General features: G+C 40.4%; 1 protein-coding gene across 14 annotated transcripts in view; it reads left to right on the top strand.

Moving 5' to 3' along the window:
* The window catches only part of celf1 (cugbp, Elav-like family member 1), a 33203-nt gene extending 9271 nt beyond the window's left edge, over window positions 1–23932 (top strand). For 2 of the 14 annotated variants that reach the window (XM_029278792.2, XM_065953207.1), the window contains 14 exons: window positions 2542–2729; window positions 2896–2978; window positions 3510–3558; window positions 7406–7540; window positions 9847–9926; window positions 10530–10691; window positions 10831–10900; window positions 13241–13363; window positions 15077–15190; window positions 16213–16398; window positions 18268–18288; window positions 19363–19506; window positions 20101–20272; window positions 23149–23932. In XM_029278792.2, coding sequence (XP_029134625.1) covers window positions 2542–2729; window positions 2896–2978; window positions 3510–3558; window positions 7406–7540; window positions 9847–9926; window positions 10530–10691; window positions 10831–10900; window positions 13241–13363; window positions 15077–15190; window positions 16213–16398; window positions 18268–18288; window positions 19363–19506; window positions 20101–20228 — 1483 coding nt within the window. In that variant the 3' untranslated portion in view covers window positions 20229–20272; window positions 23149–23932. Of the gene's footprint in view, window positions 1–626; window positions 795–2541; window positions 2730–2895; window positions 2979–3509; window positions 3559–7405; window positions 7541–9846; window positions 9927–10529; window positions 10692–10830; window positions 10901–13240; window positions 13364–15076; window positions 15191–16212; window positions 16399–18267; window positions 18289–19362; window positions 19507–20100; window positions 20273–23148 lie in introns of those variants that run through there. The other 12 variants (XM_065953206.1, XM_065953209.1, XM_065953205.1 and 9 more) reach the window with 9 other exon arrangements.
* The last annotated feature ends 2969 nt before the right edge of the window (window positions 23933–26901 follow it).

The raw sequence follows: 26901 nt of genomic DNA, 5'->3' as shown, positions 1-26901 counted from the left end.
CAATTCTGACAAGATTTTTCAGTTGCACAACTGATTTTGAAAAGGGACCGAATTTCAGCCCGATTGCATGTTGTTTGATGTGCAGTGTACGAGTAGGCACGGGGGCTGACCACGGCTCAACAGCTGCTCCCGACCAATTGGATGAATTTCTGTTTGTTATTTCCCCCTGAGCAAACTCTCAGATAGCATCAGAAATCACCATGGCAACAGCAGGCTTGCGTATGTAGCCTTGTGCGTTACAATTGTGCAAAATGGGAGGGAACAAAACATCCATTAAACAGAATATGTATGCTACATGACCTCCCCTGACCTGGCTGTCTTCTGTGTTTTAAGGCTATTGACCAGGACCCAGAATGCTTTATTATTCAGGCTGTATGTCAGTTTTTTTAAATGTTGATGGTTAGTAATGGTTCTATGATTGATAATGTTAAACCATCAGATCATTTAGCTTGATTATAAGTCGAGCAGTGACACTTCTAGAGTGTTTTGAATAGATTATATCATTCTGATTTGTTTACATGAAGGGTTATGCTCTTAGCAACCACTCCTCTAGGGACAGACCTCTTCTTAATATCTTGATTGTTTGATGCTTCTGACCAGCGCTGTGTCGCCTGTGTTGTCCTGTGTGTCATGCAAAAGTTGTGCTCGCAGTCGTGCTACGGATGACGGAGTAGGGTTCTTTTCCTCAGACATCACAGTAGTCGCCACCTGCATCGACTCAGAGGCCTGGAGGGAGAAGATGTCTGTGCTACTCTTCCACATTTCGGGAGACAACAGCGTTGCACAAATAGCAGGTTGTCATAAGCACTTTTCAATCCTGTCCTGATATCAGTCTTGAGTTTGTGGGTCGGGAGCTGTAACATTTTTCTGTTTTTGTTTTTTGTTTTTTGTTTCTTGTGCTATGTTTTGTTAGACGTCTGTAATGTTTGCCCTGATGTGACTTCTGTACTGCTTTAGTCTTGTGAGCGTTAGATGGCTGCTGCTCATCTGTCACAGAATGAGATTTTATAGTTGTTTGAATCCACTGCCTGTACCGTCCACACCTCGCAAGTGAATGCAACCCTTTCTGCTGTACTCAAACTTTTACTGCTCTATAAAGCTTCTGTACAGCTTTGTCCATGAAATAACATCACAAGAAGGTCACATAGCAGGCTTCCAGTGTCTGAAGCATGTCACTAAAGCCCAACATTGTATAGTCACAAGTCTCTGCGAGATAGAGGGTGGATTGTGTTGTTGTCTGTGCTGGCTCAGGGAGAGATGCAGTATACATGGAGAACTGAACAACAATGTTCCAATGGACTGTGCCACAGCATTTATAGCTAATGCTAATTTCCAATGCCTTTCCCTGAAAAGGCATTCAACATAAAATACACAAAATATATGATGAAAATATATGGAGAGCATGCTTACAGAAAGAGTCAATCTATGACACACTTTGTTGACAGTTAATCTCTTAATAGAGTGACAGCTTTGACAAGCTCAGTGTGTCAAGTGTTGGCTGTTTATTTGGCTGAGCTAATTTAGTGTTAGCTTTGCCCTCATCGGTGAATGCAATATCTGGATGGTGTTGATCCCAAAGTATTTTATATACATTCAGCACTCCTTGCAAACCTCATACGTCATATCCATTCCTTCTATCCCTTGCCTGTGGAAAAATACAAAATAAGTCCACACGTTTTATATAAAAGCACACAGTGCTTTCTTGATTTTTTTCTCCCTCTTTGGTGTACCATCTTCCTTCTGCAGACTGAATGTCGCCTCAGCTGACCTGATCTGGAAAAAACTCAACAGTACCATCAAGAGGGCTGAAAAAGCATTTGATGTTATTTCTCCAGTACCAAAGGCATCATATCCCGTTGCAATTCATAGATGATACATTGTGCTGTGAATCCATACGATATCCCGATGCAAACAATCAGGATACTATGCTTTATACCCATCCCTAGCACATACACTGTGGACTGTCTGATACCTGGGCTTTGGGTACCAAATTGACTTGATTAGAAATCTGCTCTACGATCTCAGTACCAATTGTTAGCCTCACTCATCCTCTACTGTCACAGTGAACCCACACTGAGCTGTGTTACATGTGGCCCAAAGCTGACGCTAAACTATAATGTGGTTCCAAGTGTTTGTTGATTTAACAATCACTGGAAACTTTCTTGCGTCTTTGCAATGCAGCTGACAAAGTTAACTGCTTCTTTCGTTTGTCTGCCTTCTTGTTTGGTTAAACATGTTGTTCTACCACCACTCCTCGAGAATAATCTTTACAGATTTAAGAGCTTTTACTTTTTCCTACATATGTGTTCATTGTTTTTGCACCAAAACACCAACTAAAATCCATCTATGTGTAGACCTACTTGGCAGTGAACCCTTTTCTGATTGTTAATCCCACCATTCTGACCTTTTTCCCTGATAGCAAGTAATAAGTGAGGCTTAACCCTCTTGTCTTGATCCAATACACTGTTGTTACTGCAATTGAATGAGCAGGAAATCAACATGTTTGTTTGAAGCTTCTTTCCAATGTATTTGTCTTTTCAGTGGGAAGAAGATGAATGGGTCTCTGGAGCACCCCGACCAACCAGACATTGATGCTATTAAGATGTTTGTCGGACAGATCCCAAGGTCCTGGTCTGAAGAGCAGCTTCGGGAGCTATTTGAGCCTTATGGAGCAGTCTATGAGATCAATGTTCTTCGAGACCGCAGCCAGAATCCCCCACAGAGCAAAGGTCAGCATATCATGCACATAGGGACACATCATTTGAATCTGTAGCAATCTAATGTCCATCCCTCCAATTTATATTGGAGGGACAGTAGAAATACTACTGTCCAACTTTTAAAGGCCTCAGCCTTCATGCTGTACAGGTACTGACTCTTTTTGTTATCCCTCCACAGGCTGCTGTTTTATAACTTACTACACTCGCAAGTCAGCCTTGGAAGCACAGAATGCTCTGCACAACATGAAGATTCTTCCAGGGGTAGGGGACTGCCTCCTTAAACACTAATTTTTAATGCATGCTGGACCATAAATACTTGTTTTTATTCTGCAAGTGGTTGCACCAGCTCTGTGTGAATTCAACCGTAGCCATTTTAAAAGTTATTTCTAAATTAGGAAAGAGTTTACACTCTAGCATTTAAGGTCTTGCACCAGCTGAGATAGCTCCAACGTAGGCAGAAGTTACATCTTTCTCACACCAAATTCCCAGTAGGTGAACAGTCCTCCATAAAATTGGGTTGTCATTGTGAATTGTTTTTAAAGGTGGGAGACCTTTGAGGATGAGGAGGAGTAGAGGTTTTTACTGGCTGTTTGGTGTCGGCGGTACATTTACCATTCACCGCTGGATGCTACCTTTGTTATTTTACACTTTCTGTAGATCAAAGCTGTAGGCTTTCAGTTATCACCTAATCAAAATGCTTTGTAATATTGCATACCTTATCGTTTCTGTTTACCTATTTTGATGCCTATTTCACCATTATGAATTATCATGTGTTATTTATGTCTTATTCAGATGCACCACCCAATCCAAATGAAGCCAGCTGACAGTGAGAAAAACAATGGTAAGATTTTTTGTCTTGTCTTTTCTGTCTTTTAATACTAGTAGGTAACCTCCTCTAATGATAAAGCCAACCTCTATACATTTAATGAAAACTAGGGATGGGACAACTGTATTTGTTGAAGTTTATTGCCAAATCTAAATTTTCTTTGTCTTGACCTTACTTTTGAACCCATCATGATGATGTTTTATTTACCTGAACACATAAGTCACCTGGTTAAGTTTGTTTACTCACAGTTCTCACAGTTAGCCAAGTACTCTTGCCCAGGCTAACTGCAGGTAGACTGAAGTCCTCTTACTGTTTTGGATTTTTCAGTTGAGTGCACTCGCTCAGCCTTAACCGCAACTCACACATACTCCGAGCGCGCCGCGGTCCGTCAGCGCCACGGTTTTGCTCCGTCGAACGGCTATCGCCCATTCACACTGGATCCGTTTCTGGGACGTCAGCGCAGCGGAGCGCACCCATGACACATCACAGGAGAACTACAAGATCCCGCAGGAATAAAGAGAAAAACATTAAAACAACATGTTGCTTTGTCTTTCTGAAGATGCATTGTTGTTAATTCGGTTCCTGTTTTGACGTAATGTTGATAAAGTGATGAAAAATACGATCGTGTGTCCGTATATTGTGTTTTATTTTGAAATTGACCGGATGCTCTGTGCGTTTCCTTGTCTGACTTCCTGTTCAGGCTGTCATGTTCTGTCCAGCTTGACACGTTCCTGAAGTGCTCTCCAGCGAAAATAGACTCGCTGCGTATTTGAAACGGAGCAGAGCACAGTGCCAATGGTGGTACGCTCCGGAGATGGACCGCAGCACGCCGGTTCTGATCGCTTTAAGCCCAATTCACACATACTCCGTGCGTGCCGCGGTCTGTCAGTGCCACGCACTACGTTGTACTTAGCTGCCACTCTAGTCAATCATTGTGTTCACACAGCGCGCGCTGCGGTCCGTCTCCAGATCTTGTAGTTCTCCTGTGATGTGTCATGGGTGCGCTCCGCTGCGCTGACGTCCCAGAAACGGATCCAGTGTGAATGGGCGCGAGCCGTCTGACAGAGTAAAACCGTGGCGCTGACGGACCGCGGCGCGCACAGAGTATGTGTGAGTTGCGGGTTACTCACCAGTCTGCTGCATCTGGCATAGCCACTTTGATTAATTCTCATAACTCGCTACCTGTATGGCCCCTCTACATCGTATCGTTGGTATCGAGGATCTGAGGGAGGATCTCTCAGCTTTATGCCTTGTGCATTGAGGGCTGCTAGGTTGGCCGATGTGAAATGTTTAGCTCATGATGCATGCCTCCCTCTGTCAGAGGAACGAGGTCCAGTCCAATCAGGCCAATCTATACGGCGGGCGTCTGAGGTCGTAGGTGCTCCCCCCAGAAAGAAGGGAAAGTCCGACAAACTGTCTTCTGAGGTAGATCAGCTGATTGCTGAGTTGGCACTGGTGAAGTCCGTACTCTAGTGTCTGCACAGAGGGTGCTGGCTTACACACTCGACATATACCAGAGCTGGTCCCGGAGGCGGACGTCATGTCAGTAGCAGCTTTAGCTTCTCTTTCTATATTAGTATGTAGTGGATGGGCCCTCGCATGCATCTGAGCCAGGCTCCTGCTCCTCAGCCCTCAGTTCTATGAATGGGTCCGAGGACAACTCCATCAGATCAATCATTCGTGGGGCGCTGGCTCACCTGCAGCAAAACTTATGTCAATCAGAACCGCCACCCTTTTAACGCCTTTTTCATGTGCGTGTCAGGCCCTGTAAGCTTTTCTGTTCCTCCCTCAGAGGACTACCCGAGGGAGCCGCTGGAGAGACACCAAAGCTCTTCTGTGCCTGATGTCCAATAGACACACTGGGGTCTTGTCCGAGCCGCATGCCTGCAGTTGAGGCTGTCATTGCCTCCCTCATGCTCTCCTCAATGAGACTCTAAGGCCGGGTGCCAGGTGCCAGATGCCCTCAACCCCAGTATAAGGGGCCGAGCATAAGACACAGCAGCTTGCATTGGCTGTATTGGTAACCCTCCCTCCCACCTCATGCTGGCCCTCTCAGTTGCCCTGCAGCAGACTGTGGTGGACGCAGCCACAACCAGTCTGAGTGACGCTTCAATGTAGGCTTTTGCCCTCATTTTATGGGAACTTGGGCATCTTATGTCCTCTCTCGTCCAGACACCTGGTCAAGTTTGACTTGCACGGTTGCCCTCCATACTGTCCCAGTGGAGTGGGGGGGGGGGGGGGGGGGGGGAGCTGCTCGGCTCAGCCGCTGTACAGGTACTGGAACAGGTACAAGACCGGCCAGTCCATTGCCATCATGACCCTGCTTGTCTGCTCTCTAGGCAGTCCCACTCCTCTGAGGTTAACCGTCACCCTCCCAGGAACCGCAAAGGCGAGGGGCACAGCCTCCAGCTGGTTTAAAATGACCATCAGTGATCCGGTAAAAACCCTTGCCCTGAATCCACCCTCATGTCCAATGGTGCCAATCAAGCCAGTTGACCCCCTGTCACAATCAGAGGTTTGTACTCAACTATTTACTCATATAGAAGAACAATGGTGGGTATCTCCCTGTCCTAGACCTCAGAGGGCTCAACAGGTTTTTAAAGATCAGTTTGCGGATATCCTCTCCTGTCAAAAGCCCCCACCTAGGGAGTGAAGGCTTCACCCAGAGTCTTCGGGAAGTCAGAGGTCGAACTCTTTGCCTCAGAGGAGACAACCTCTTTTGGTTCCCACAACAGCCCTCTGGGCCAGGGTGCTTTGGCTCATGGTTGGCAAAAACAGCTCCTCTATGCCTTTCCACCATGTCTCTTGATATAGCCAATACTACATTGGGTGCTGCATTGAGGACACAGACTTCTTCTGGTGGCCAACCTCTGGCCAGCCAGGACTTGGTTCCCATTGCTGCACAGTACCTCCCCAGCAGAAAGGACCTCCTGTCTTAGCTAGAAGGTCAGGTTCAACATCCTGACCCGTCGCCTTCAGTTGTGGGTATGGCCACTGCCTCTTGCAGTCGGGCAGGGTGAAATAAACGAAGGTTGCATAGGTAACCACGATTCTATGAACCCTAGAGGTCTGCAAGAGTTCTAAGTCAATTGGAATCTGTGAGATTAGAGAATATTTCATGACATTTTAAGGAGTTCTGTGCAAGTTGCAATATATTTGTGCACCAGTGATTTGTTTTAAATTAAGTGATTCGACTGGCGATATAGCATTATGAAACGGGCTCCTTAATAGTGCTTCAATCTTAAAATGTTTCAAACCCCATCCCTACTTGAAATAGTCAAATACATTTTTCAATTTAGTTTCTTATATGACTTTAAGTTGATCAAATATCTAAATGTTATTACTTTCACCTGTAGAGATCATTGCAGTTGAAGCATTGTTGAAGGATGACACCTTAACATGTGAAGTCTCAAACTGATCCTCTGTGTTCATTGTATGGCTTGAGGAACTGCAAATGAGTCGCAGATTACTTGTTTGAAGAGCTATTTTTTTTAGTTTCGGGATTCCTTCAGTGTTAGTTGTTAAAAATGCAGAAGTCTCCTCCTCTCCAAAACAACAATACTAATGAAGCAAACAAAACTACTTTATAAAGCAGTTTCAAGAATTATTACATTAAGCAAACTCTAGATAAATGTTTTTGGACATTTTTATTTTTTTAGACATACTTGTCTTTAATTTCTTAATGTGGCATGACGCAGAGCAGTTGGACCTTACTGTCCTTATTCAACCTATGCCTCTTTGATGATGTTTTGAATTGCAGAAGAGCTTTAATTTATGTATATTGTATATGTGTAATGTTGTGTTAAGTCATTTACCTTGACATAGAGCAGGTGTGTTTGATGTTGTCTTGTGGTCAATACAGCAGTGGAGGACAGGAAGCTGTTTATTGGAATGATCTCAAAGAAGTGTAATGAGAACGACATCCGACTGATGTTCTCCCCATACGGACAGATAGAGGAGTGCCGAATACTTCGAGGCCCTGATGGACTCAGCCGAGGTATGACCATTTCTGCTGGTATACACGGGCACCAAAATATTCTGTCAGGAAAGATAGCTTTAAGACAAGGTAAGGTAAGGTAACTTTATTTGTACCCGTAGGTAGATGTGGTTACAGTGAGGGAGTCGAGCTTCCTTTTACATACAAATGACAGGACATGACAAAACATGACAAAGTGTCAACAGTGTTAAATACTAAAGGGAATAGCCTGGTATCCTTTGTAACAGTCTGCTGTATAGAGGATTCTGGGTTAAGCTGTGACTTCCAAACAGCCGACTAGGCCATTTCACATTTGATTAAGACAGTTTCTGTTTTTAAGAGACAGTCACCAAGCAAAAGGATAAAACAGATTAAATCACGATATAAAAAAGGTCATCAAGGTTCTGTCAATGTGGAAGGAGGACAATTTTCTCCAGCAGAACAACCGGCGGTGTCCCTTTTTGCACGAAGTTTTGCAGTTTGCAGCAAACTTCAGTATGCTGTTGATGATTGTGTCAGTATAACAACTTTCCTAACCACTGAAGTATTATCTCTCTCTGCAAAGTATGTCCTTTACATAATTTGGTTCATAAACACACTATCCTGTCTCCCATTGTAAAACAGGACTCTGTTAAGAAAATATAATAAGCATTTTCAAGAGCTAATGATGGAAGTTGCTTCATCCATGCAATACCACCCAACTTGAGTGCAACTTTGTACCTGGCTGTGCGACACCTCACTTCATCCTCTGCACAACCTCATAAAAAATAACTTTTCTTGTGTAACATAAAATAGCATATATTGTTCATGCTGTTTGAACAATAACAGTGTCTCTGCCTCCCCCTGTTGTAAAAAAAAAAAAAAAGAATCCGAAAATACTAGAACCCGACAGATATGGGATTTATTGGTTTGATACAGATATCGATGTGGGGGGGAGAAAAAAAACGATACCAATATATTGACCGATATCTTTCTTAGATCTATCTTCGATCTTTAGAGATAAATAGATATAGACATACACATTTATTGGGTTGATCCCTCAGATGCAGTCATCAAACACTTGTAGAAAATATATCATTTAGAAAAGATGGTCACTCAACTGGAAATTAACTGTGCATGTACGTGCATCACCGCTAGACACTCTGGAGAGTAATAATGCTTGTTGTAATCCATATAGCGCCCTCTGCTGGTGAAAGAGAACTGTTTGGGTAATACAACGAGACTCAAATGAAACACTTAAAGAGCCCATATTATGCTCTTTTTGGGGTTCGTATATTTAATCTATGTACCTACTAAAGTATGTTCACAATAACTAAAGTTTGTCGGCACTGCCGTAATTGGTCCGTTGCTCAGCACTGTTCTTGGAAATGTCCCGCCTCTTTTACCATATTGGGAATGCAGCCACTGGCTCCGTCCGAGGGGAGCATAAACATTAGCACCTTAGCACTACTGTGCTACCGCAGGCTACGGCATATCGTGGGTGTGCTACAGAAGTTAACGGGCGTGCAACATGAGCTGCAGGGCTTGCCACAACGAGCCAATGGGCTTAGATCAGTAATCTCACACTGACAATGACGTCAGACTGACAAATTTTTATCGAGGGGGGCTAGAACCGAGCGTTACATGCAGCTAATGCTACAGCTAACAGGAGGACGTAGGAGAAGCTGCGTTTCCGCGGGCTTTGAATTTTTGCACATAGATGTGCCTAAACATGCATAGGACACATGGAAAACACACTAAAGAGCATATAAAACCAGAACAAGCATAATATGAGACCTTTAAGGAAGGTCAATTACTCTTGTGAATAGTGTTTGTTCTGTTTCCTCTAGCCGTTCCTCCTCCTCTAGTCTGCTAATCTGATGCACACAGCCTCACATTTGTCAACAGAGCTGTCAATCATGGCATTTTATACGGTTTATTAGCATTAAATAACTAATTAAAAGACATCTCTCAGTTAAAAAAGAGTACTTGAACAAAATCTGTGTAAGAAGAATAAGCTATCACAAGGGCCAGGTTTTGCAGCCAGTCAGAAGGGGGGGCTCTAAATCTTTTAACTTCACTGGCCTTGAGCGGTACTGTCGTCCATTTTAATATACGGTCTATGGTTTGACCTTGGTGCAGAAATCTAACTTGGCTCTAACATTTGATCCAAATCAAATCTGCTTTAGAGCAGAATAGAACAAATCTGAGAATCTAAAAACGATTTCACCTCCTCAGAGTGGACAAGAGTGCAAGGGAGAGTGGTAAGAGGAAGGGATTTGGAACAGTGATGAGCTGTGAAGTGAGCTGTTGTAACATGTGAATGACATGCTATTTTTCTCTTTCAGGGTGTGCGTTTGTGACTTTCACAGCGAGACAAATGGCCCAGTCTGCCATCAAGTCCTTGCATCAGTCCCAGACTATGGAGGTGAACATCAGCGTCACAATTAATTATTATTATTGTTTTTTTTTTTATTGTGCAATTGTGAAATTACTACAAGTGCTAGATGATACAAACAGAACAATGCAAACAAAACAAAGAGTAACAGGACAGCAAACACACGACTTCAACCCACAAATACATTACAAAACAATATAAAATACATGAAAAAGGATACAAGAAGGAGAAGAGACAGAGAGAGAAGCGGAAGGAGAGATTGTGCTTTTTGTAAGGTTGAATTGAGAGGGAGAAGAGGGAATTGAGAAGGGTGTATGGTATGTGTTGAATATGTTGATGTGCGTATACATGTGCTGTGAAAGGGGAAAGTTTGTGTAATGTTGATGTCGTGGGGTAATGGACTACAGCTTGGGTTTTGGGGTCAAAGGTCTACTGCTGTTGATTTGAGGAAGTGGATGGAGGGAGAGGGTGATGCTATTATTTTTCTTTACATTTTTCGTTCCCTATTACTGCTGGACCTGAAATATGTCAAAAAACTGTGTAATTAGACTGCAAGTTACAGTTACTTCTTTCACAAATATTTACATTTTTACATCTCAATAGAGTACAAACTATTTGCTGTGTTGTGTTCAGGGATGTTCATCACCCATTGTGGTCAAGTTTGCAGACACTCAGAAGGACAAGGAACAGAAGCGCATGGCCCAGCAGCTGCAGCAGCAGATGCAGCAGCTCAGTGCTGCTTCCATGTGGGGAAACCTCACTGGCCTCAACAGCCTTGGTCCACAGTACCTAGCAGTGAGTGTGTTTATTGAGCCTCCTAAAGTTTTTGTGTAAAACATAATGACAGGCTTTTTGACCCAGCCATTTCACGAGTTAATACCCTTCTGCCATGTTTACTTCTCCATGTGTTTTTCATACCCTCCCCTGGCATTAGCTCTACCTACAGTTGCTGCAGCAGTCAGCTTCCTCAGGGAACGCACTCAACAACTTGCACCCGGTTTCAGGTAAACGCCATAATGCATTTAAGTAGAAAACTGCCATAAGATATCATGTAGTCATGTACGATTATGATCTGAATGTGTGAATATTAATTATGGGTTGAATGGCTCAAACCTCTCTCTGGATGCTTGGTAAGTTCTCACAATGGTACGCTATGGGCCTGATTTATTAAAGGTTTGCAAACTTGATACCACCAGCAAAAAAAGTGCTATCTGATCTACTAACGGCACGCAGTGAGGATTGAATCTTTCATATGAGCAAAACAACACGCATTGACCATTTAGTATGTTTGACTTAAAGAGCCCATATTCTGCCCTTTTTGGGGTTCATATATTTAATCTATGTAACTACTTTTGTACGTTCACAATAGCTAAAGTCTGAAAAAAGTGTCTGTTTTCATGTACTGCTCCTCCTTGCTCCCTCTACACTCTGAGTCCGTCAGCTACACTCTGTTGAGCCCCCACTGTTAGACCCCCCGTGGGCCAAGTCTGCTCTGATTGGTCTGCCGATCCGCTCTGTCGTTATTGGTCAGTTGCTCAGCACGCTTCTCGGAAATGTCACGCCTCTTTTACCATACTGGGAATGCAGCCACTGGCTCCGTCCAAGGGGAGCATAAACATTAGCACCTTAGCACTACTGTGCTACTGCAGGCTACGGCATATCGTGGGCTACTACAGATTTAACGGGCGTGCAACATGAGCTGCTGGGCTTGCCACAACGAGCCAATGGACTTAGATCACTGATCTCACACTGACAATGACGTCGGACTGACAAATTTTTATCGAGGGGGGCTAGAACTGAGCGTTACATGCAGCTAATGCTACAGCTAACAGGAGGAAGTAGGAGAAGCTGCGTTTCCGCGGACTTTGAATTTTTGCAAATAGATGTGCTTAAACATGCACAGGACACTTGGAAAACACACTAAAGAGCATATAAAACCAGAAAAAGCATAATATGGGACCTTTAATGAATATTCAATATGGGGCGTTTCTGCCCTAGAAAGGAGAAAATGCAAACAAGTTAAGTTAGTACACGCATTGTGATTTACCAAGTGGACAAAAAGACTGAGGTGATTGTGATGGTGTCTGAGTTTAACACCTTTGAAAAGAACGTGCTAACCCAGGAGACCAGTGTTACACACAACAGACTGCTGTTATTGAAGTTAGGAGGAGACATAAGCGCAACAAAAGAAGACATACAGATCGCTTTATTCCCCATGTTAATATGTTTGGAATGACAGCAGGAAACACCATGATTAAACTATATTGTTGCCTATTTAAACAAAACTGAACATTCACAGCCTCTGCATTCTAAAGAATTTCAACATTGACGTTTATGTCTTCCTATTTCCCCCTTTTCACCAACATTATAAAGCTGCTGCTACTCTGTAGGACGCTTTGATTGGGGGACCTCACCACTGTTTGTACCCCCGTCTTCGATACCGCTCTCCATAGCATTTCTGTCTGATCAGATACAGCGCTGGCCAGCTGTCTGTTGCACAACAACGGCGAGTGTAGAGAGATTAAGGGAAGAAAAGAGAGGCCCTGTTTAATGCCAAGGTTTTCTTATAAGCCAAATTTTCTTTTTGTAATATTCAGATTTATCTCCTATAACTCAAAAATACTGTACGTTTATTTGCCTCTCTCACTGATACCTATTTTGCGCTTGCAGTCATCCTGCTTTCTGTCCAAACTCTCCGTGATGTAAACCAGTAGAACACGCAAAAACCTAACTTAAATAGTACCGCCTCCACAAGGTTTACACCTTGTGTCATTCACGCAAATTTTTTTGGTAGATCACCCGCAAAACGCCTACCAACCAAACGTGCAATTTGTTGAAACGAACACGCAATTTAGTACTCCTTACTTGGGACCTTAGTAAATCAGGCCCCAGGACTTTAAAACTGCTTTTATCTACAGCAGTGTTCTATTGAAGCCCTTAAAGGACATTTTTTTTTACTCTGTCTCCTGGGAAACAAGTAAACAAAACTCAGTTGTTAATTAGAATTTTATTTCAGCAAGTGACAGCAATAATTGCTATAATCTCCTTTTTGATTGATCTGATTCACAAGCGGGTTTACAAAGTTTTTATTAGGGGAGAGAAGTGCTCCATAGAAAAGGTTAATACAGAATATTCAACAATACAGAATAAGTTTTTCAATCAATGCAACAAATCAACTAAAACACTTAGAAAGAGAGATCAGCAGGAACTGTCAGGCTGCAGCAAACCATTTCAAAACTTTACACACAAACTTTTAAATTATTAAAGCAACTGTCAACTAGTGAGCAATCCTGATGGGGAGTGTAGCTGAAGTCTCCATCTTAATCCTCTGTGTCTGTTTTCAGGTCTTCATGCCATGCAGAACCTGGCTGCTTTAGCAGCAGCAGCAACTGCCACACAGGCCACGCCCACAGGAACCAACACCATGACAACATCTAGTAGCCCTCTAAGTGCATTAACAAGTTCAGGTAAATATATTTATATATATGGCTGTACAGTTTAGGACAAGTACAGACTGTCAGTGAGTTCACCTCTTAAACATACTCTCTAATGTTGTATTTTATACATACAGTACATATTTCATACTCTCTATGTATATTTTATATACATAAACTGTATTGTATGTCTAATACAAAAAAATAAATAAAACAGTTTCTTATCATACAGTAATGCTCTAGTGTTTCTAAACACTAGAAATATTGTCACTGCTGCCAGTAGTGGTGTGCAAAACTGACCAAATTGCGAAACGTTTACACGTTGGGCCAAAATGCGTTTAAACGTTTAGGTGTGGTGGCGGCGGCCAGCACATTTTATTTGTCAAGAACCACATGGCATCTGTTTCTGTAAACCAAATCAAAAATAAGTAAATAATAATTACAATGAAATAACTTGAACAAGTCCTTGCCAAAACCTTTATAAAATAAAAGATCAAACTTGTGGAATTAACGTTTTTTATTCGTCAAGAACCACATGGCAATTTCAGCCTGTCTATTTCCTAAAACTAATCAAAACAAAATAAATAACCTTTCCTTCAACTTGTAAACACAGGGACATCTGCGCTCGCATCACTGGACGTCACTGTGTTTACATTTCAAATGGTTCCTTCTTTCCCTTTGCCTTTTTTTTCCACTCATGACATTTGCATGACCTCGGCGTTAATCATAACTGTAAATCTGCTGAACTCTATAACCAATGATTTTATACCACTGCTTTTAATTTAAATAACACTTTCGGGTTTCTGATTGTGATGTACAGCTACATTGCTTTTTCTGTGATGTTCTTTTAACAATAGCTGTTTTCACATATGCAGTCCTGAAAATTTCTAAAGAATTTCAGGAGGATTGCTTCTCAAATCTTCCTGATCTAGTTGTTCACACATACACCTCACAGTGTGAAACTACTCCAGTCAGATGACGTAAAAAGAACAACACAGTACTGATGATAATGCAGCAGAGTGTCCTACATAATAATAATAATAATTTATCCTTTATTAATCCCGCGAGGGGAAATTCAGTTTTACACTCTAATTAACATGCTACACACACATGCACATGCACAAACAGGATCCTGTGGACATGCACTAATGGAGAGGTCTCAGAGTGAGGGGGGCTGCCCACAGCGAGTGCTCCAGAGCAGTTTTTTGGAGTCCCAAGTCCCTACAGACTGAGCTACTGCCGCCCCAGTATAATAATATGTATAATAAATATAATATGACGCTTTAATGGAAATATTTGCCTTTATATTAATGCTACATGTAGTTTGTGGGGAATCACAATATCAACAAAAGAGCGGATAAGAACATCCTGGCAAACATAAAACTTAATGCAGTGGTTTAATTATGTGCACAGAGATCGTACCAGTTGCATGCATAGTGTCATTGCAAGGAATAAACGTCACCACAACCTCCCACTTGCACCAGATAAATTGTCCTGATTTACTGTCCTGTGTTCTCACATCAGCTCATTCGGACTTTCTGTGTAAAAATAGTTGGGGGGCTGGTACAAGAAACTCCGGATAACCTCTGAGTAATAAATGTTGACGTGTGGTTCACACATGCGGCTCACCCTGAAAACTTCAGGAGTTTTTCAGGATTTTGTGCAAGTGTGAATGCGCTTTATGTTTATCATTGTACATGGTCCCTTTACAAATTAAATACATGAAATTAATTATTCTACCTGCAGGGTCGTCCCCCACCTCCAGCAGCAACTCCTCAGTGAACACCATTGCTTCCTTGGGGGCGCTGCAGTCTCTGGTTGCTGGTGCTGGAGCAGGCCTTAACATGGGCTCCCTGGCAGGTACCAATCCTTATGCCTACAATACACCAACATACAGTATTACATCCCTCCACACCTATGTCACATTTCACATTACTTCAAGTCAGTTCTTGTTAGTTCTTCGATCTAATTGATCTAGGAGAAGTCCATCAATGCATGCATAGTACTATAATATTATGCCTAGGGCTAAATCCTCCCCCTTTCATAATTTAGAAGTTTGGTTCCCAGAGTGGAATTCTTTGCAAACATTTAGGGCGCAGTCACACTTGCAAAGTTGTAACATACCGATTGCAAGAGGAGGGATTTAAGGAGAGTGGACCTTATCACTCCCCCTCTCTCCTTCTCTCTCTGAAGCTGATGTGAGTCTGCGTTTTTGGTTTTGGAGTCAAGAGGGACTTTATTTAACGGGACTTTTGTTATGTTGCACGGAGCCGCCGGGGGCTGAGGCAAAGTTTAAATTCTGTGCGCTCAGTGAAGTTACTTATGCACCTGCACTCTCTCTCGAGCGCTCTATCTCTCCCCTGCCCTCCCTCGCACGCAAACTTGCGGCAATTTTATGAATAAATAAGAATAGGTCGGAAATATTCTTGGGCGGCTGTAAGTATACTTGGGCGGCCCGCCCAGGTATCATCTATGTGTGAGAAACACAACTTCACTATTTGAATGAATTATTTTATCAGAATGTCAAAATGAGAAAGACACAGATTTAAGACAGTTTCATGAATACTTTACAAGTAACAATCCAGACAATGGGAGGGCACAACAACTCCATCCAAACTATTTGTACATAAAGACTAGAATAGACAAGGTCCTTGGGAAAGTCTTTGTTAATGGGTAATGCACCATCTGTTTCTCAATGTAATGCTGTTAATACAGCAGCTAGAATTCAAACATAGTGCAGGCTAACTACTAACTTATTGTAATTACAGCCAGCCCCTTTTTACATTGTTAATTCTTTTTAGCTACAGAGATGGAGAGAAACCCACAGTGCTAAGAGCTTACAATGAACTCTTTGCATTTTTGTTTTTCTGATAACTCTCCAGGCATGGCAGCTCTGAATGGTAGTCTTAGCTCTGGAGGCCTATCCAATGGCTCAGGAAGCACCATGGAGGCACTGAGCCAGGCCTACTCAGGCATCCAGCAGTACGCTGCTGCTGCCCTCCCCAGCCTGTATAACCAGAGCCTGCTGTCCCAGCAGAGCGTCTCAGCAGCAGGCAGCCAAAAAGAAGGTGAGTTCTGAGGACTGGGAGGGAAGAGGGGTGTGTGTTTGGTAGAAAATACAGCTGTAAATGGAGATGTTCAATAGGTGAAAAGAAAACAGATAGCTATTTTCTGTATAACAATACTGTTTATATACTAAAAACAATCATCTTTAATCATCAAGGTGCCAAGTTTCATTAAAAAAATCAAACAAGTAGGATAAGTTCTAATTACAATCTGAGGCATATAGATATACAGTATTTGCTGCAACGATCCCATTGCATCAGAAACAATAAGTGTGTCTACTTTTATATAAAGAAGCTGTTTGCATGTACACATGAGCGGGGATGTAATGATCCCTCACTATATACAATAAAAATCAATACAAATTAGGGACAATTGAAATCGATGAGACACAAAATACATATTGCGTTACTTGTTTTTGACCAGCAGAGAGCGCTATCTGCTTTGGACTTGACTCTTGTTTGTTCTCATTTGCTGAAGAAGAGAGGCGTACAGACACGTCAGAAGCAAGTGAATATTTTGAGGATGAAAATGCGCCATCTTGTTTCAGAGTGGGGGGGGGCACCCCCCGTGCAGGAGTGCAGGAGCAAGATGAGTAGAAAAGAAAAAAAAAATCCAAATATTGTAAGAGACTGATAAACATCCTTCATGATGAAGCATGTCAAATGGCACTACCATAGGCTGCAAAGGGGGATGTGACCCCTCCTCCCCACGTTTTTTTTTTTTTTTTTAAACCTGCAGCTACGTTTTAAGGATTTCGGCTGATTTACAAGTTAGTTAATTTTAGTTAATTTCAGAAAGTTTTAATTTAATTAAGTTTTAATTTCAGAAAGTTTTCTTTGCCTCAATACCATATTTTGTGTTTTTATCATCAGATAATTTAACTAAAAGAATCATATCTATACATTAATTGACTTCCATCTAAATGCTTTATAAAAATTTGAAAATCATGATAAAACCGTGTCGAAGCCTTTCGATATATTGACATGTAACGTATTATGAGTTGAGTGTCTCATTACATGTTGTTTCTTTTTCTCTTTTCACTTAAACAGGAAATGATCATGCAGGATAATAAAACAATGAGTTCCCTTACTTAAAAAAGTTAGGTGTATTAAATAATTGGAGGATAGTCAAACACAGTCTGCTGCTGCTGCAAAAAAAAAAGCAGGATGATTGGATTAGAAGGTTGTGAATGCATGCGCTACTTTAGAAAAATATAAACCATCAAACGTATTTTTCTTTTTTAATGTCAGAGTTGTGACCAAATGAAACTGTTTCATTGTTTTCTAATCGTCATTATGTTCTTCTCCACTTTTTGGTTGATACCGCTACAATGTCGAACTACACAAAGCATTGATATGAAGATAAAAATTCTCATCATGGCATCTGCCTCTGTTGATTCTTTTTCTTTTTATATATCATATCTTACCTCCTGAGATGATCCCAGCACACCTGGTCTGAGAGGGATAGCCTCGCGCTGTGAGGTGCATGTGTGAAGAAGTAACTTAGGAAGAATTCCTGAATATTTCAGCTCACCCTGAATACATGCATCAAATTTACCCCAACTTCATGAATGATATTTAACAAGGGGACAGAAAATAAACTACTGGATGAAGTCAGTGACGATTTCAGCTTTCTTGTATTCACACATGCAGCTCACCCGTAAAATTTCAGGAAGTTTTCAGGAGTTTTTGTGTCTCTAGATTTACTCAATGCTTGACCTCAAACAGCTTTAATACTTTATAATGAGGGGTTTCCACCGTCTCATTCTGTCTTGTTTGAGAACTGTTGTGGACAGGATGGTAGAGATGTTTGTGCTGTGTGTTGGTCTCACCTTCTAAGAATTATGTCTTCTTTTAAATCTGCTGCTTCAGCTGGGGACAGTTACAGCACCGGTAAGACATCACAACCTTCTCTCTGACATAACCTCACATAATCATGTCAACGGCCTGTCTCTGAAACAGGCAAAACACCAAGTCAAATTCCTTGTATGTGTAAATGTACTTGGCAATAAAATCAGATTCTGATTCTGAATGTGGTTACCCACTGCTGAAAAACTAAATACTGCAGAAACAGCGCTGCTCCTACAAGAAACTATGCAGTTTGAGCGTAACATTTGAAGGCCAAAGTATGAATAATTTGTTTCACTTACTAGTAATTCTGGTGAAGACTAGCGAGGATGAGGACAGTCATAATGGTCTGTCTGGCTTTCTTGTAGTGCTTCAGATGGTGTATAAACTTCTATTCTATTGCTGCTTTAACACAGAAAGAGGGTTTGTATTTTTTATGTTGAAAAGTGAAATACTATTTTTATGGTGAATGTTTTAAAAGGTAGGATAACTTGGAGGATGAGGAGGAGTTTTACCTGCGTTTTGGTGTTGTCTTGTGATTGATTACAGCCTTCAGATTTGATTTTACTCCTGCTTTTTGTTTTCCATGAGTGGAGCCGGAGATACTTTAATCTGCCCAATTACAGAGTTAGTAGTTGTTGACGATTTTACCACTTAATGTCACTGTTGTTATTTTACCCTAACTGTAGATTAAGGATGTAGGCTTTAGTATGACCTCATCATTGTGTTTGTGGATAAACGTCACTCTGAGACAATTAGACACGAGAGGAAACAATGTAACAAACACTGCATTAAGATAAATGCTTTTCCCTGATTGGTCGCGTGAAGTTAGAATGTCATTTCTGCCACAATATTTTGGTTAGTACTTCGGACGTTACGCTCTACGACTTAAGATGAACCTTAGGTCTCAATGGGGAAAAATCATTATGAGACAACTTAAGTAACAAACTTACCAGTTTCAACATGAAGTTTAGTGTGGACTTCAAACTTCCAGGTAGCTGGTTCAACAGGCCGCAGGATCATATTTTACATTAAATGGGTCATACATTCTTCAAATTGTGAAAACAGGATTGTTTGTAATGTTTGTCTGTTTGGTAAAAATGGTTAATTCATTGGCAGGTCCAGAGGGTGCCAACTTGTTCATTTACCACCTGCCCCAGGAGTTTGGTGACCAAGACCTGCTCCAGATGTTCATGCCTTTCGGAAATGTCATATCTGCTAAAGTCTTCATTGACAAACAGACAAACCTGAGCAAGTGTTTTGGTGAGTTCACTCAAATAATGAAAGATATGCCCTGTTTAGATCAATTTGTTTAGTTTTAATTACAATGTCAAAATAAGCTGACCAGATATGTATTAAAAGAAAAACAAACACAACTACAGCCATGTACAGGAAGTATTTGACTGAAAGTTGCCAGTTTACAGGGTCATTCCTTAAACTGAAACACTGGACTAGAGGATATAGACACAAATCAGCTTTTATTGTATAGTACAATTTATGCCTTCAGGAGCAACGGCTCCACTATAAGGGTTTTCAGTTAAGCTAGCGGTTAGTAATAACGATTTCCAACCAAGACTTCCTTTTCTGTGCATGTCCTGTGTACAACCTGACCAGCAGCTTGAGAAGGGAAAATAACGATGGTGTTGAGAGAGAGGTCGAGATTAGTTCTTGACCAATAAGAAACATTTAGCGCGACAAATCCCTTTACAATGTTCCTGTCCTATTATGAAGTATTACGCCCAAAATGTTAAAATACTGTCACAGAAACTTATTATGGGTTTAGTCCTTACAATCAGAGTTTGTTATGTTTAAATCTATCTTCTGTTTCCATTCTGAGTGTTGTCATTTCTCCTTCAGGCTTTGTGAGCTATGACAACCCTGTGTCATCACAGGCAGCCATCCAGTCAATGAATGGTTTCCAGATCGGCATGAAGAGGCTGAAGGTGCAGCTGAAGCGCTCAAAGAACGACAGCAAGCCCTACTGAAGGTGCGAGGCACTGCAGACTTAGTTAGGCAGGGTGGTGTTATGGTAAGTGGAGTATGATTAATCAACTGAGAGCAGTCAGTCAGAACGAGTCTGTGCATTAAAGGTGATGAGGCTGCGCTGCCTCCCCTGGTCATGACTCTAACATGTCCAGGCAAAGAGACACTTGAAGCTATATGCAAGATTTTTCAAGCTATACTGGATTCCTTCTGTGTTTTGTGTGGTTTATGCACTTTGTTATTGTTTGAACAAATAAGACAAACAGGTGTATTTTTATTTAAGTTGAAATGTAATCAGTTTGCTGTGGTACATAATGCACATATGGGTTGATTGTTAGGATGTGTTGCATATTGACATTCAGGAGTCAAATTGATGCCTTTTATTGTTCTTCGTGTTGACCATCCCTTGCACCGCCCAGACTCTGAATAAAAGTCTGGAAAACACAGAGCTTCTATAGATAAGGAAACCAGAATAATTCATAGGTTTTCTTTGGCATTGTCACAAACCAAAATCTGTGTTACTGCTTCTTGTGTATATTAGGTGTCTGTTTTACCTTGTGAAATGGAGCCAATGGATGTGGTACATACATTGGACTGTTCAGGGTAAGGAAAGGTAAAGAAGCCTATATTTTTTTATAAGGAGGAGCCCCACCAAATCATGCATGGTACATATTGCAAAACACATCCTGTTAGATGGAGAAAGTGAGAGGCTGTTGTACTCAGATAGATGTTTCCATTTACTTTTCTCAGGCATATGTTTAGATACGTTTAAAGATTTGGCTCATGTGGATGGTACACATTTGGTTCTGTTGAATACAAACATTGTAAGGGCTAGTAAGGCACGCATTGCTAATACAATTGAAACTAAGGAATTGTTTGAATTAGAAGGTAAGGAAACACTTTGTCTTGTTGGACTAAGCAGAAGACTCACTCTAAACAGGTTATTACTCCAACATGGGTGTTGTTTTTACAGACAGCCATTCATGCTTTAGTAAGCTCTTGACTGTCACAGGAGAGCTGTTTCTCCTTTTCTCTGGAAGCTGCTGCTCCCTACTATCAAACCAGAATATGTTGACATGATAGAAGTTGAAGTGACCCAATACAAATGGACTTAAACACCCATCATTGCCACACACACTCTGGCTCACACCTTTTCAATTCCTCACAAAGAACCATGGTGTTAGGGAGTCCCAACTAAACAAACAGATTTGGCGATGCGCCTCCTGCAGATTGAGTAACAGGTCCGGGGCCTTATGAGGCTATGAAAACAAACCATCAGCCTAAGCCATTTTTAAGATGAACATCCCACAGCCACATCTTCTGTGATTGGAGAACTCGTATACATGCCAAAATTGCTCAAGACAAAACTGTTAGCTGCATAGAAACATCTGTTTTTTTAAGAGCTTAGAAGCAAGACAGTGAGATGTATATTTAAACTATGATGCCTTTTCTATTTTTATATAGGTTTTATACTTCCCCTTGTGTTGGGGAACTATTTATTGCCTAAATTATTTATCTGAATTGAAACTATTTTGACAGACAAAAGTCCAACAACACTGTTTGATATCCTGGTGTATGTTCTCCTCTTGCTTGTTGTGTGTTTTTTCTTTCAGTGAAGTGTACTTTGTGTCACTGCTGCATGGATTGTGTGTGTAGGATCCATCAGTGCTGCTACATACTACAAAAAAAACCCCTCTCTGGTCAACTAGTAGGATCTGGTGTTTGTTTCTCTGGCTCCGTGCTAAGGATTTGTCGACTATTGTGCTTTGAAAATGTGGAGGCTTTTAGAAAGGCAGAGGGCATATACATTGTAAGATTGGCATTATATACATGTAATTGGAAAGACAATCGTTGCATATCTTAAATCAAATAAACTTCATGAGAGCCCAACTGATACATTGGTTGATATCCAAAAGGTGTGTGCCAATAAGGAAAGTGTTTTTACAGAACATTTAATGCAAAAAAAACAATGATTGGGCTGTTTTAGACATTATCTCATTAAACTTGTTGGATTTGGATGCAGAGCTCTTATTACTCTATAGACTGATTACACAGTCTACAATCCTTTCCCAAAGTTGAAGAGCGTAACAGAAGATCGGTGGTTCACACAAGGATGGTTGAGAATGTAGAGTAATGTTAACTATCCCTTGTGAAAAGTAAATTGTTTAAGAATCCTCCCAAAAAAATATGTACCATGTATGTCTAAAACAGGGCAATATTACTCAACATTTCTCAAACAGCAAATGATGTATTTAGTGATATCTTTTCTTCGTTTCCGTTAGCCATTAGTCTCAATTTATTTATTTCATGCTTCCAAATAAGTTTAAATTCTCGCTGAAATGATCTCGTCCATCCAAGTGAACAGCAAGTCTACATTGTTCTCTATCAGTTACATTTGATTTCATCCAGTCAATCTTTAGTCATTTTTTTAAAACTGTCACTGTCTGCAAGTAGATGTTTTCTAAAACTTGCAGCAAAGAATTAAAAACTAGTACGTCAACATACCAAAACACATTAAAGGATTTAAACAGACTTTCTCTCTATCCACTGATGATTGTTTGCAGTCTGACTGAAACTTGGAACGTACAAAAGAGCTTTATAAACAAGATTGTTAAAATAAATCCTGAAAGACACTGGAGGCAGAGCAGGTAAGCTAAAACTATGCTTACAATCAATCGCAGCTATGTTAGCCTTGGTAGCTGCGATGTAGCTGTGAGGTGGACAAACTATGGAGGCCCGGTTGGACCTGCATGTTGTGTGTCTCTCATTAGTTTTTGGTAGCATACGGCACGTCCTCACTCAATGGTTGAGTGTAAGGTGATAGATGCTCATTCTGTGTGTCTTTCCTCTCCTGTCTGTGATCCATTGCTGTTTAACCCAAGTGTGTTTCCCTGTTGTGCTTTGTCTGTTTGTTTTCTCCAGATCTCTCACCTGTTTGCCCTAACATGTTGATGTGGTGTCACAGTTCATCGTCCAATCTTTGTCTCCTTCACTTATCTGATGTTCCATATTCACCTTGACCCTGTTGGTTTTGACTTTAATAACCAGAAGTGCTTTTTTGTTTCCCGTATGCTGTGCTGCCACCTGGGGCGCTAGAAAGACTGCCATCAAACATTTTGGAAAGTTAGAAATATTAGAAAGAAAGAATCTATTTTTTCTAGAGCTGACTGACATAACTGCTAGGTTTTTACAAAATCATTTTCACATGAGTCTAACCTTCACTTTTGTTATTTTTCACGTGTGTTGTGGGACAGTCCTCCCAGTGCCCCATCCTTTTTTTTCCTCTTCTGTGTGAAAGCAGCTATTGTTTTTCTAGGCAATGTTTGCGTAAATGATTGTGTTGTGTGTGTGTGTTGATTGAGTTTTCATGCAACTTGGTGATCTTTTGTTGTTGAACATTTGCAATTTATTTTTGTTCTAGCTGAAGGTTCATCCTTTTAAAGTTCACATTTGGGTGATGTAACAAGGAGGCAGCATTGTTAATTGTCTGTGTAAATAAAAGTAGTTTTTACTTTTCGCCTCAAAACCACGAGAACACCATGCAGTTCTGCTCTTTTTTTGTGTGGAGGAATAAGACACAAAGACTTTTGTCACTATATATTTAGGATGCACGTTTTTTTTTTTTATAACTGCACTGAAATTCTTGGCAAAAATGTCATCAAGTTTGTGTAAGTTAAAAATGATGAATAAACTGGTGCCAAATGTTTTGCAGAATCAGTATTTTCCGCTCTGATTGTACTAACTTCACTGTTTAGAGATGATGGATAGTTATTGTATTGATAGAGAGAGTTCTTAAAATACATTAACTTTACATTAGTAACAATTACTGGAAATGAACACATGTCAACATGATATCACGTACTGTAGCATTAAATGGGACAACTTCAGTCACTCTTCAGTGGCAAAGTGAAAAAGAAGTTTCATTATGTGCACAGAAATCAAATCAGTCGACCGATCACATTTGGTCTATTAGGGATTTCACACTCCTGATATTTCCCAGGGGGGCTGTATAGGTGAACACAAACGGTCCAATTTGTTGCTCGGACTTCACCCGGAGTTTCTCCAGCCAGACCATTTGTATATTTTCCGCAGCAAGTCCAACTGAGCTGATGTGAGAACGACCCAGATATTGTCCGGAGAATTCACCTTGAGGAGGGGGAGTGGTGTTTGTATCCTGTTACTGCTGCACGGAGTGTCTGCACGTGACCACTACGATCTCCGTGCTCTAATTCAACGTCTGCATTGTGTTTTCTGTTGGTCAGTATGTTGTTCTCCTCTCTTTTGTGGATGTTGTCATTCCATTGGATTACACATAGCATTGATATGAAGACAAATATTCTCATTATAACGTCGTGTAGCGGACTCGAACGAAACTGTCGCTGTGAATGAACATATATATACAATGTTAGAATTTACTGAGCAGAATATACATATATTATTTAATTTAAATGATCATATACACACATTTTTTAATGTAAGTACTGTAAAACTACTTCATGTTTACTTCAGCGTCTTTGCACTACTCACCACTGCACCATTATCTTATATTATCTTATTTAGCCTTGTACATATTAGTCTTTGCTTATTTTTTTTTAAATTTTGTGTTTATTGTTGATATTTAATATTATACCTTTGTACAAAGAGCACAGTTTACCAAAGTTAAATTCCTTGTGTGTTTAAGCATACCTGTCCAATAAAGCTGATTCGGATTCTAAATTTCAGAAGTTTGGGTCTACTAAAAGTGTTGATTAAAAAAAAAAAAAAATGGTGAGTAGACCTACTAATATCAAAGCTGCATTATATGTGCAATGCATACTTTTTTTCTCTAGATGTTTGAGGTTTTCCATGTGTTCATGAGTTTGGAAAAACAGCTATCGTTTTAATACAAATTAAACTTCAGAATACTGAACAAAACGATTTCAATTGCTATATAAATTCAATTAAATGTAGGCTATTTAAATAATCAGTAATAAATACATTTAAATGCAATAAAAACAGTTGTATTGATATTTAAAAAGAAACGTTAAGTCGGTCATAAAACAACTGATAATTCATAGGTGAAACGTCTAAAACGTTTTTGACCTATTCGTTATTGACCTATTTGGAGCGGCGCTCAATTGACTCCGCCCCGAATTGACTTCACTAGGAGTTTTGTTAATGACTTTTTATCTGACTCACCCTAATAGATTTTCTCCAGGGTAACTCTGCTTCAGTATTTGACATGGAACAACTCTTGTCTCGGTCTGAGTAGGCTAATTAGGGCAGAAAGTTTGGTCCATTGCTGTAAAGGAATGGGGGGGGGGGGGGGAAGTAGGCTAAAGTTAATTAAATAGCCTACAGTTTAGTTTTTTTTTCCCATTGTTGGAAAATAATTATATATGTTAGTCGAGCAGCATCAATTTTAGGGTTAAAAACTAAATAGCCATTGTGGGGTTTTAATAATTGGTGAGCCCTGGTTGGTTGAATTCCTTTACTAATGGTAAACCCCGCCCCTTCTTTCACATGGTGCCATAAACTTAGATTAAAAGTGCATAGTGAAATCTAATATTTAATCCAATCAGGCTATAGAAGCCCATTTCCGCCAGTTAAAAATATTAAAATTTAAACGTTGTTTTATTGCCCATATTAAGTCGAAATGATGAGATAAAAAGTCTGAATTATGAGATGAAAAGTTAATGCACTCCAAAATAAATAAATAAAGTAGTTTTTGCATTTTAGGGTTGTATCATGTCCACTCTGGTGGAAATTTCTGTAACTTCTTCAGAATTATGAATTTAAAATAAAATAAATAATAGTAATTATGGGAGAAAAAAAAATCAAACAAATTTGTGGGGAAAGTTATAGGCTACATGCAGCGTGTGTTTTCATGGTCAGAAGACTAGAAAAGTGCTGTGAGTCCAGTCCATTTACCATACCAATAAATTGTCATGTAGTTTACCAAACCAAAGACTATTAAGTGCTTGCTCTTTAAAAACACTTTGGTATGTTTTTGTTGTAAAGGAGATAGCACTTTAGGTATGTTATGCATTTTACTTGAGATTGTCTGTAAAAGAGCCTTAGAAATCAAAGTGGCAGCCACATCTTTATCAAAGCAAGAAAAGGTTGAACTAGGCCTACCACACAAAGATAAGTAGAGGGGATTGTAAAAACATGTGGTTTGGTCAGCCTTTAAGTATAAATATTATGAGGGTGGAGCACAGAGCTCACAGATACTTTAACCACCTGGATAACAGCACCACCTGGTGTCCTTTTTTTAAAGAGGGGGTTAATCAGATAAAATTGAGAAAAACGGTGTTTTATATTTTATATATATTCTATCTATATTCTATCTGCAGACTCAATTTAAAGACTAAAAGATTGGGGAGGAAATGATTTGACAGAAAAATAATTGGCTAAAAATAAGTTCCAGTTTTATATATTTAAAAAAAATGTAGACTATAGATTTAAATAGCCTACATTCAAATAAAAAATGTGTAGCCTATAATCTCCATAGTAACCCAGGTTGCTAGGAGACGATTCTAAAAAGTACTTTGAAACAAATCTCAGTGAGAGACAGCAGCAAATATTCACAGTGCTTTCAAAGTTTGATATTTTGGAGGATTTCTTGGACAAAGATCTTCATCAAGGACTTTTTGTTCTCCGAACATCGACTGAACATCATCACGAAGCTCAAGA

Source organism: Labrus bergylta, chromosome 3 (genome assembly GCF_963930695.1).
Source record: "Labrus bergylta chromosome 3, fLabBer1.1, whole genome shotgun sequence".
Lineage (NCBI taxonomy): Eukaryota > Metazoa > Chordata > Actinopteri > Labriformes > Labridae > Labrus > Labrus bergylta.
The sequence above is the reverse complement of the archived record's forward strand: the minus strand, read 5'-3'. Positions and strand labels throughout refer to the sequence as shown.